The 12,339-nt window shown below is 40.3% G+C and overlaps 1 protein-coding gene across 1 annotated transcript in view; it reads left to right on the forward strand.

Moving 5' to 3' along the window:
• brf1a (BRF1 RNA polymerase III transcription initiation factor subunit a) overlaps positions 1-11,857 on the forward strand; it is a 57,082-nt gene extending 45,225 nt beyond the window's left edge. The window contains exons 15-19 of the mRNA XM_062995725.1: positions 318-373; positions 500-765; positions 7,977-8,028; positions 8,182-8,335; positions 10,349-11,857. Coding sequence (XP_062851795.1) covers positions 318-373; positions 500-765; positions 7,977-8,028; positions 8,182-8,335; positions 10,349-10,386 — 566 coding nt within the window. The 3' untranslated portion in view covers positions 10,387-11,857. The remainder of the gene's footprint in view (positions 1-317; positions 374-499; positions 766-7,976; positions 8,029-8,181; positions 8,336-10,348) is intronic.
• Positions 11,858-12,339: the final 482 nt, after the last annotated feature.

A 12,339-nucleotide genomic window follows, 5' to 3' on the forward strand; every position in this document is an offset into this window, starting at 1 on the left:
AGCCAAGGGACACTAATTGGCTCATGATTCACTTTTTTCAAACCTAGTTTACACTAAACCTGCCTGTAAATGATGTGTATGAGATCAGGGGTTATTTTTCATTCCAATTAAGTTTAGAATGGTTTAATTGTAGAGATTTCAACTAATCTGGCAATCCTGAATACATTTCTGGCAATGTATCTTTTAGAGAAAGGACATTTCTCTTCTTATTAACCTTTTAATTGTGTGCCTAAAATTAGAGCATTTGTATTGTTTCTATCCACTTAAATAACCATATCCTGCAGGGCGTTACTTATTTATATGTATTTGATCTACAGAGAAGGAGGAGAAAATAGCAAAGGAGAAAGAGCTGGGCATTTACAAAGAGAAAAAGGTGAAGCCGAGTTTCTATTGCACACTTTTATGCAAGGCACAAATGTGTATGTTTACATCCATGTTTTGTTCTGATTTGACACTTTGACTGTCCTTTCGTGTGCGTACGTTTTTTTTTTCCTTCTAGCCGAGAAAGCCACCACAGAAGAAGCAGGCGATCAATGCCAGTACGGCGGACGAGGCCATAGAGAAGATGCTGGAGCAGAAACGCATCTCCAGTAAAATCAACTACGACGTGCTGAAGGACCTGAACAGATCGAGTCTGAAAAGCGAGTCTTCCGAGCCCAAAGAGTCTCCGAGCCGAGTTCCGCTGAAGAGGACGCCAGCTCACCCACGCAAAGCGAACCAGCTCTCGGCCAGCCTGGCGGTGCCTGCCAGTAACTTTGGCAAGAGGTAATGTATTGAACAGTCATGACTGTACCTGCAAAAATAGTGCAGAGACACACTAGTAATTAACGGGGGTACACAACCATCTAAAATAACAGTTTGGGGACGACCCTTCTCTTATGAAGCTTGACTGAGTTCTAGTGCATGGAATAAGTGTAGTTTAGAGGAACTCTAGTGGCCTGTACAGAGATTAGACTTTAACCCTATTAAACACCTTCTGAGGTGCTCAGGTGGCGCAGCGGTAAAGCACGCTAGCACATCAGAGCTGACATTTCGAACTCATCGGTTTCAAAATCAGCTCTGCCATCCGTCCGGGCTGGGCGCCTACATGCACAACGATTGGCTCTCTCATAACTGATGCAATTATGACCTCTGCTGGCTGATTGATGGTGCCTGCACAGGGACGAGGAATAATGCATTGATCATGGTGTGACTGTTCGTACACAAAGCTGATCCGCACATGAGCTCGACTTGTGCGGGTGAAAAGATGTTGTCGGCTACTGCACACGTGTCGGAGGGGGCGTGTGTTAGTTTCGTTTGCCTCAATCAGTGGAGAAGAAGTGTGATGCAATCGGGCAATTGGATGCGCTAAAAATTCAGGAGAAAAAGGGGAGAAAATGCATAAACAAAAATATCTATATGAAAAAACACCTTTGGGATGAATTGGAACACTGTTTTCAAGCTAGGCCCTTGAATCACTCCAAATCCTTGTGGAAAACATTTTTTTAAACAGTAAAGGCTGGTATAGTTGCAGGGTGGGGGTGACAACATAATAATGCAATTTGTTTTGGAATGTGACGTCCAACTAGCTCATGGTTGTCGACATACTTATGGCCATGTAGTGTTTTTGAGAAAGCTAGGATACACATCTTTGCTTGAAGTCTGACGAAGACAGAATTAGAAACTTCATCACAGTGCAGTAAAGAAAACTCTTTCTCAGCTCAGTGTGTAGTGGGTTCTGGGTGGGTGGAGAGAAGACGAGTGGTCAAAGTAGTACAGCCTAGTCTATATTTAGCGTGGAGGAGGTGAAGGCGAGATTTTGAAGTCGCGCCCCTCACAGATGGGAGTAAAAATCGTGCTTCAACCCACAGTCACAGCGGATGAAAACAAGACGGAAGAACTGACAAGGGAAGGTTCAACACAATTACAAATCAGTGTGTATCAGAGTTCTATAGTTAGGGCCCTACTAAATTCGCAGGGAAATGTGCTTAATTTCACAGACCTTGTTTTCAAAAATCACAGATTTCACAGATTTTTAAAGAAAAAAGCCACATTTCCCAGCAGTCATTAAATAACGCTTATAAATTGAATAATAGAATAAAAGGAAGCTACAATATACAGCACAGCCTACCTTAATAGTTAAATGTAAACCAAAAACATCCGCCCCTCCCTTCCTGTGTCCACAGAATTGGTTGCAATTTTTTCAAACTCAGTTACCTGAGTCGTGTTTTTAGCTGCTTTAGAGTTTGACATCTTGGACATTTTGACTAACTGAATTGCTGTAGAATTGCTAGGACCACCTCATAATTCAAAATAACCAGTAAATGTCAGGCACTTGAACGCTACACGAATGAAAAACGTTAAATCGCTAAACACAAACCTTAAAGTTTGAATTTCACAGCAAATTGCATATTAAACGGGAAACGGCTCAATTAGGTAGGACCATACCTATAGTGCATTTACATCATTTACATGCCAGTACAGTACATATCGGTTCTACTAACGTGCTTCATTCTAGGTGGGGTTGTGGTGGGTCCAGTGCCTGGACAGGGTACCAATTCAATGCAGAGTATCACACACTCACTTTTTTACTTAGTTGCTTACACCAGGGTTGTTTAAACCCTAAGTCACGACCCTTGCATGGGTCGCAGAGACAAATAATAATAATCATTAAATAAATGAATTTTTATAGGCACCTAAACACGAATTGAGCTTGTACATGATGCTCCATTGTGCAGGTCTAACGTTACATCTTGTAAACCACAGTGGGATCAGATGGGCAACCTTCTCATCAATTGAGTATATAAATATATTTATTTTAGGTTTTAGTAAACGTTCAGAGTAAGATGTGTTGTGGACAAGATGGACAAGATGTGGCTTGCTTTAAAACAAAACCCTGGCTTACACCCAAATTAAAAATTATTACAGCCAATCCACCATCTGCATAATATGGATAATATGAATAACATGCAAAACTCCTCACAGATGATGACTAGAGGTGGAAATCAATGGATGAGAAGGTTTAAAATTTAGGACTGTTTTGTGAACAGTGCTGCTGTTTTCTTTCTACCATTAATAACTTTGCTGAATGAGTGAATTATGTGAATGGAGAGTGTTTTTAAATGAATTTTGAATGCGCTCTGCTTTTACTGAATGGACACACACACACACACACACTAATGCACATTTGCTGTTTTTTGTTGTTTTGGTTTTCATTAATACTTTATGATCTGTTCCATTATTTTATTTACAGTTTTTCTATCATTTTTTTCTTTCCTTCCGTCCTTCCTCTCACATGCCTTATTTTGTCCTTCATTTCATTTTCAGACGTCTCAGAAGTTTACTCGTTTTTATTTTTATCACTACGCTCGGATAGTTCAGACGTCTGTACTAGCTCACCACAGTGGTGAAAATACTGAGGAATAAACGGGAGGTAAAAAGCAAAGAGAAAAATAAATTAAAGTAAAACTTTCCATGCTGTTACTAGTTTTGCCTCCTTCAAGTTCTTAAGTTTCTAATTGTGCATTAAATGACGTCACTTTGCCAGAAAAAAAAATTATGAAAAAATGGTATTTTAGGATCTCTCTCTCTCTCTCTCTCTCTCTCTCTCTCTCTCTCTCTCTCTCTCACTCACACACACACACACACACACACACTCACTCTCTCTCTCTCTCTCTCTCTCTCTCACTCTCTCTCTCTCTCTCTCTCTGTCTCTCTCTCTCTCTCTCTCTCTCTCTCTGTCTCTCTCTGTCTCTCTCTGTACCACTCCTCCATCCGACCTTGCTATTTATTCCCTCTTTCATCAGAAACAACCCCGGACTGGCCTCCTACTACAGCCATTACTGTGTTCCTCCCTCACCACTGACTCCTCCATGCATTCATCCTCCCTCCTTTTATACCCATAGCTGCCTCTCCTTCACCCCAGTCCTTCCTTTCTTTCCACCTTGCTGCTTCCTCTTTCTCCCCCTACTCCTTCCTCTCTTTCTAACCACATTTTTTACTCTCTATTTTTCTACTCCCTTACTTTTTACCTCAGCCCTTTTTCTTTCTTTCTTTCTTTCTTTCTTTCTTTCTTTCTTTCTTTCTTTCTTTCTTTCTTTCTTTCTTTCTTTCTTTCTACTTACCTACTTCTACAATTTTTTTAATTACAGTGGCTAAAAAAGGAATGAAAGAAACAAGAAGAAGAAAAATCAAAGCAAAAGGAAGATATAATAAAAAGAATAATGGACAATAGCAGTGTAATAGTTGTTGTGTTGATAAACTTTTATTTAATATTAAAAATACTAATAAAAAAAAAAAACTATGCATATTTGTTTAGTCTGTAGATTTACATCAATTCTTAATATGCATAGTATTTGGGACAGTGGTAGCTTAGTGGGTTGAGCTTTGGGCTGTCAATCGGAGGATCGTCAGTTCAAATTCAGCCTCTGCTATGCAGCCTTTGTTGGGTAATTGAGCAAGGCCCTTAACCCTCTATGCTCCAGGGCGGCAGTACAATGACTGACCCTGCCCTCTGACCCCAGCTCAAACAAGCTGGGATGTGTGGAAAAAGAATTTCATTGTACTGTACACGTGTATATGAATATACAAGGTGTGATTCTCGTCTTTATTTACTCAGTTACATCAGTCATCATTCTCTCACTATCACCATCTTTCATTATATTGTTTTTTAGTCACCACACTAAAGTGTATTTTTCTTTGTTCTGCGTCTCCAGTTTCTCTTGGTCTTTAATTTACAACACTGTAACCAGAATGGTATGCAGAATATGAAGGGCTGAACTGCCGTAGGCTGAATGGAATAAATTCGAACTTCAGATGAAGGCTGATGGTTTTGGAATGGGCTATCCAGTGAGCACATGGTCAGATATCTACATACTTGTGTGCATATGTTATATACATGCGTGACAAATGAAAGGATGAGTTGTGTAGTAAGGACATCAGGAGTCATCAAAGCTTTAATTTACCTTCACTTAAATTCTAGAACTTCATACCTGTATGAAGGGGGGCAGCACAGTGGCTCTGTGTGTAGCACTGTCACCTGCGTTCGATTCCTTTCTGTGTGGAGTTTGCATGTTCTCCCCCTGTCTGCATGAGTTTCCTCTAGGAGGTCCGGTTTCCTTCCACAGTCCAAAGATGTGCATGTGAGGTGAATTGGAGATAACAAAATTGTCCATGACTGTGTTTGACATTAAACTTAAACTTATGAATCTTCTGTAACCAGTAATGACCTGTCCTGTCATGAATGTAACCGAAGTGTGTTAAATATGACGTTAACATTGTTATAAATATATAAATAAATAAATAACCTTATAAAAGAATGAGGGAAGGACAAGTTTGCAGAGAGTGTGTGTTTTACTGAATGGTGCTTTGTATTAAAATTCATCATCATCATAACTGTATTATTTGGTGCAGACATGAGCTAAAGAAGTAACAGTTCAGACAGGCCAGTTGGAGGGACATATTTGTTTCTTGTTGTTCAGGTGTTACACAGTCTGGATTTATAGTTGCTGTTGTGTATTTGCTTGACGTCATCTTCCATTGGCCGAATTTAATCTGAGGTGACTAGATGTCCTCTTTTTTGTAGACTTGTCCTCTTTATGTGGCTTTAAATATCCACGCAGTTCAAGGATTATGCATTTCATGAGTTAGATTTTGTTTAATAAACGTCTTGTTGATAACCTGTTGTGGGTGAAATTAGTTGGGATTCTGATTGCTTTGTTTCATCTGATAATATTATGATGGGGCGGCACAGTGGCTCAGTGGGTGGCATTGTCGCCTCACAGCAAGAAGGTCCAGGGTTTGATTTGGGTCGTTTCTGTGTGGAGTTTGCATGTTCTCTGTGTGTCTGTGTGGGTTTCCTCCGGGAGCTTCGGCTTCCTCCCATAGTCCAAAGACATGCAAGTGAGGTAAATTGGAGCTACATAATTGTCCATGGCTGTTTGATATTAAACTTGAACTGATGAATCTTGTGTAACCAGTAATGACCTGTCTTGTCATGAATGTAACCAAAGTGTGTAAAACATGACATTAAAATCCTAATGAACAAATAAATATTACGTTTGGCTATTTTTTATTCATAGAAAGATTTGTATAATCCTTGAGCTTCTCAAAGCCATCAGTGGTAAACTACAACTGCCAACTACTGCTGAGATCTGGGGATTTAAGGTTTGAATATCGTATATACCGTCATATTGGCCAGCCAGTCAAGCATCTACATGGACATGATTGGTTAATGTCCAAGAAGAGGTCTAGCAGTTGAGGGGTTCACTTGTAAGTGTGCTTTGAGTTTCAGTCCCAAGCTTGTATAAAAATAGGAGGCTTGCATCAGGAGGGACATCCAGTGTAAAAACTGTGCCAAGTTTGGTATACAGACCAGATCCGTGTGTGCTCAGCTTCAGTGTTACGGGAAGTGTGTGTGAAGTTCCTATGAGATTTGAGCTTTGAATTATTAGTAGCCGTCTGAATAAATCTGACTCTGATCCACTTATGCATTTTATTTGCATATCACAAAGTCTCTGGAATAATAATTAGCTATTTGGATCTCATTATCACCCTGTTCCTTTAACACACTTCTTATACGTTTATTATCATGCTTATTGACTGATGTTTGTTTATTCTTTTCTCAGTTCATTACTAAAAGATTAATTTTAATGAGATTGTTGAAAAACTATGCGCATTATGTAGCACAGCGGTCGCTCTGGGGTTAAAAGTGCAGGAATTTGTTCCTCCTCACTAAGGTTGGGATTAGTCATGAGGCATTAAAAAAACCCTCATGTTTAATATATAGTTCATTTATTATTTTCACATTATACTCGGATTATAACTCTGCATTTTGCATGTAGTCACTTTGCATATAACTGTCTACAGTCAGTGTGTTTTTTTAAGACCTTAAAAGCTGCCATGCAAGAAATCAGCACCTAAACATTTGTGCCTGATCACATGAACACTTCTTCAACAATCTATAAGCCCATATTGAGCTTGTAAAGCTTGGTTGTGGACAGCATCTTCTACAGTTTTAGCACCCGTTTGGTGTCCTCACAGCAAGAAGGTCCTGGGTTTGATCCTCAGGTGGAGCGGTCCGGGTCCTTTCTATATGGAGTTTGCATGTTCTCTCTGTGTCTGCGTGGGTTTTCTCCGGGAGCTCCGGTTTCCTCCCACAGTCCAAAAACATGCAACTGAGGTGAATTGGCGATACAAAATTGTCTATGACTGTTTGACAGAGTAAAATCCTAATGAATAAATAATTAATATATAATAAATAAACAAATAGGACACATTTGGATTTTCTTTCCGACATTGGCAGCAGACCACTGTTCCATGCACTTTCTCAAGGGTTTAGTTGAAAGAAGGTGACAGCTCATTTAATAATGCAATGAAATTGCCGCTCAGGTGGCACAGCGGTAAAAACACACGCTGCAACCGGAGCTGGATCTTGAGTACGTTGTATCGAATCCAGCTCTGCCTTACCAGCCGAGGCTGAGCGGCTATATGAACAACGATTGGCCTGTTGTTCAGATGGGCGGGACTAAGGTCGGAAGTGGGTCTCTCTCTGTGAGAATGGTGCAGTTACGACCTCTGCTGGCTGATTAGAGGCACCTACACGGAGATGAGGAAGGAGTGCTCTTAGGGTGTGTCTCTCCGCAAGCAACGCTAGGTGGCGCAACACATCAATGTGTGGATGGCAAGATGCATACGGCTTGCTGCTCATGTGTCGGAGGGGATGTGGGTTAGCTTTGATCTCCTCGGTCAGAGCAGGGATCGGCAGAGGCAGAGAGGAAGCGTGATGCAAATTGGGCAATTGGATGCACTAAAGGGGAGAAAATGCATTAAAATAAAAAATAAATAATTAATAATAATGCAATGAATTTTTGGAGCTAGTAGAACACATGGACGTGTTGAAATCTCATGAAAGTGGCTGTTTTCCACGCTGCGCTCCAGACACTGTTTTTCCACTGATTGAAGTGATTTCTTTATATCTTTGTGTTTTCGGGCTCCAGGTTACGGCCTCTGATCTCACCACAGCCTGCTAAGAAACCACTGCTGGATCAGGTAAGTGTGTATTGATTGGTTTTGGTTGCCTGAGTTAATTTTTTCATTTCAAAACGCCTCGAATGCCTTTAAAAATGAATATTAATAATTGTAATAATGTTTAATAGTCGGTACATTGCAGCACAGTGCATGTAAATAATCTCCTCTGTGTAGCTGGTGTCTGAAGCTCCAGCAGCCCCTGCTGTTGTAACCCAGAATGCCGTGCTGGTGGAGAGCGGCCCAGTAGCATATGAAGAACCAGGAGAGGATGAGGAGGAGGAAGAGGAGGAGCCCTGTGTCAGTGCAATGCAACTCATGGGAGGCGGCGGTCAGTCTTCCTATTTTTCATCAACGCTCCTTTATGCTTTTTCTCAACATAACATGATAGTTCAGGGTTTCTTTTTAATTGTAGCAAGGGACGACTGTTCCATGTAGCTTTACTGTACTTTTATGGGCTTTAAGAAGTCACAAGCTGCATTCAATCAAAATTGTGGAATTAGGATGGCATGTCACAAAAAATCATATCTTTAGAAGTACACTTATGGACTTTTCAATTCAACGTCTTGAACGTCAGTTCAACGTCAGTTATTTAGTCACAGAAAAAGAACAGTCTGCCACAAGAGATACAGTGTATCACAAAAGTGAGTACACCCCTCACATTTCTGCAGATATTTAAGTATATCTTTTCATGGGACAACACTGACAAAATGACACTTTGACACAATGAAAAGTAGTCTGTGTGCAGCTTATATAACAGTGTAAATTTATTCTTCCCTCAAAATAACTCAATATACAGCCATTAATGTCTAAACCACCGGCAACAAAAGTGAGTACACCCCTTAGTGAAAGTTCCTGAAGTGTCAATATTTTGTGTGGCCACCATTATTTCCCAGAACTGCCTTAACTCTCCTTGGCATGGAGTTTACCAGAGCTTCACAGGTTGCCACTGGAATGCTTTTCCACTCCTCCATGACGACATCACGGAGCTGGCGGATATTCGAGACTTTGCGCTCCTCCACCTTCCGCTTGAGGATGCCCCAAAGATGTTCTATTGGGTTTAGGTCTGGAGACATGCTTGGCCAGTCCATCACCTTTACCCTCAGCCTCTTCAATAAAGCAGTGGTCGTCTTAGAGGTGTGTTTGGGGTCATTATCATGCTGGAACACTGCCCTGCGACCCAGTATCCGGAGGAAGGGGATCATGCTCTGCATCAGTATTTCACAGTACATATTGGAGTTCATGTGTCCCTCAATGAAATGTAACTCCCCAACACTTGCTGCACCCATGCAGCCCCAGACCATGGCATTCCCACCACCATGCTTGACTGTAGGCATGACACACTTATCTTTGTACTCCTCACCTGATTGCCGCCACACATGCTTGAGACCATCTGAACCAAACAAATTAATCTTGGTCTCATCAGACCATAGGACATGGTTCCAGTAATCCATGTCCTTTGTTGACATGTCTTCAGAAAACTGTTTGCGGGCTTTCTTGTGTAGAGACTTCAGAAGAGGCTTCCTTCTGGGGTGACAGCCATGCAGACCAATTTTATGTAGTGTGCGGCGTATGGTCTGAGCACTGACAGGCTGACCCCCCACCTTTTCAATCTCTGCAGCAATGCTGACAGCACTCCTGCGCCTATCTTTCAAAGACAGCAGTTGGATGTGACGCTGAGCACGTGCACTCAGCTTCTTTGGACGACCAACGCGAGGTCTGTTCTGAGTGGACCCTGCTCTTTTAAAACGCTGGATGATCTTGGCCACTGTGCTGCAGCTCAGTTTCAGGGTGTTGGCAATCTTCTTGTAGCCTTGGCCATCTTCATGTAGCGCAACAATTCATCTTTTAAGATCCTCAGAGAGTTCTTTGCCATGAGGTGCCATGTTGGAACTTTCAGTGACCAGTATGAGAGAGTGTGAGAGCTGTACTACTAAATTGAACACACCTGCTCCCTATGCACACCTGAGACCTAGTAACACTAACAAATCACATGACATTTTGGAGGGAAAATGACAAGCAGTGCTCAATTTGGACATTTAGGGGTGTAGTCTCTTAGGGGTGTACTCACTTTTGTTGCCAGTGGTTTAGACATTAATGGCTGTATATTGAGTTATTTTGAGGGAATAATAAATTTACACTGTTATATAAGCTGCACACAGACTACTTTTCATTGTGTCAAAGTGTCATTTTGTCAGTGTTGTCCCATGAAAAGATATACTTAAATATCTGCAGAAATGTGAGGGGTGTACTTACTTTTGTGATACACTGTATGTAATTTAAAAGTGTATATAAACTTTTGACTCTTTAAACTGTTTTAATTCTTCTCTTTGTTATTTTTCAGATTACGGTTATGATTGTGAGGATGATGATGGATTCTAGCGCCATCTGCTGTATGTTTCAGTGAGATACGGACTTCTAAAACTCACTAAAATCCCCTGTTGCTGCTGCCTTTAAAAAATATTACTGCTAAGGTGCTGATGCTGATACACAAGCATGAATCTTTCAGGATGAGAAGCTGAACTCTTGTATAATGATTTTATTTTGTATTATTTTATTAAGGATTATCTATGCAAATGTGCATGTTTAAGGCTTTAACTTCAAACTAGTACCTTGTATTAATAGTGTGAATACTTGTTATACATGCTAACTTAATCAGGTCAGACTGCAATAGAGGGTTTCAAGCTGTGGAGCCCGAGTACCTGTCTAGGAAGGTGTGCGATGAGGGTTTAAACACATCTGTGGTTTATTCGGGGCAGAGGGCACGTCCTTGTGCTCTTTATCAAACAGACACAGATGTGAAAGGAGCTCTGCACACTTTCCTTCATTCATCCATCTTCAGGTAAATGCCTCATTCTGATCAGGGTTGTGACTTCCAAAAAACGCTTGGTGCAATGTGATTTCACCTCGCTGACAAGGCAGCAATCCATCACTGGACACTCACTCACACCTAGGGATAATTTAAAGCAGCCAGTTCACCTTCATGATGTTTTGTTTCTGGAGAAAGCCATGGGAAGGACAAAATTTTTCACAGACAGGCACTGTTTGAACCTACGACTCAAGACCACTGACTACCTGCTTCTCACATATATTTCAGTTTTTAGATGTGCACAATTCTTCAAATCCATGTTTTAATGGTCAGTTTTGTGTGTGTGTTAGGAGAGCAAAGTGAAGAATATAAAAACATTAAGATTAGTGCAAATCCCAAAGTACTGATATTTGTGGAAAAATTGATTATGACTGAATAATTGGAACACACTTCTTGTACGGCTTTATGAAAATTTACATCTGACACTATCCAAAGTCAAGCAAGCTTTATATCATCATGAACATGAATCATTCCCTGAGAGACCACTGTTCCATGCCCTTTTTTAATGGATGCAGATGCGCTGTATCTGTCAGTCATTAGAAAGAAAATAGTAGATTGTGTTGTTGTAAATGACGTTCTCAGAAAACTCACAAGAAATTTAAAAGGACTTTCATTTGTTGTTTGTGTTCCAATCATTCAGTCACAGAAAACAGTTTCAGAAATGATCCCACGACTGGCATAACTCATCCCTGAAAGATGTCTGTAAACGTTTGACCTCAGGTGTATGCTCCCTGCTGCTAATCCAGTCCTCATTTTCAGTTTGCTTTTTTACTGTGTTCAGGTTATAGTTAGGTTGTTATTTTTTGATCTGGAGAACATGATGTTTACACACTATGAGAACAGTCCTGATTATTATAGTTAGATTATTGCTGTATTCAATGTTCTTGTGATTATTTATTTGTTTTACAGTCCTGTGTTGGGACTGGCGTTTTACATCAATATGCACACTATTGAAATAAATGACAATTTGTGGTTGAACAGTAAGAGATTGTAGTAACACTATGTATACTTTATACTGTGCTTTTCAGGATTATTCAACCCATAAACCCTTCTTTTCCTTACATGAATGACCTGGGTTAAATTAACTTGTGATATCGAAAGGTAATGTGTTGTATCAAGTCTTAAGCCTGGTTATTTTAGTATAGGGTAGTGCACACTACATGTTGCTGCTGAGCTTTACCACACTACATGATTTATCAGTCACGGACACAGAGATCCAGATCACAAATCCATTATGTTCCCTCAAAAATAGACATGAAAACTTAAATCTGGATATAATCAACACTTAAAAGTGGTGCAGACAAGATATTTTTATTTTGCTTGTTATTTTGTGTAATATGTTTTACTTCAAGTAATAAACATACAGTAACTGAGATGGTCAGAGAAGGGATAATGACTTTTTCACAACACTGTAACAGCCACAGAAAAAGTTTGACATTAAAATTGAGATTAATCTATGTGATTCC

The sequence above is a fragment of the Trichomycterus rosablanca genome, chromosome 5, assembly GCF_030014385.1.
Source record: "Trichomycterus rosablanca isolate fTriRos1 chromosome 5, fTriRos1.hap1, whole genome shotgun sequence".
In the NCBI taxonomy this organism is placed as follows: domain Eukaryota; kingdom Metazoa; phylum Chordata; class Actinopteri; order Siluriformes; family Trichomycteridae; genus Trichomycterus; species Trichomycterus rosablanca.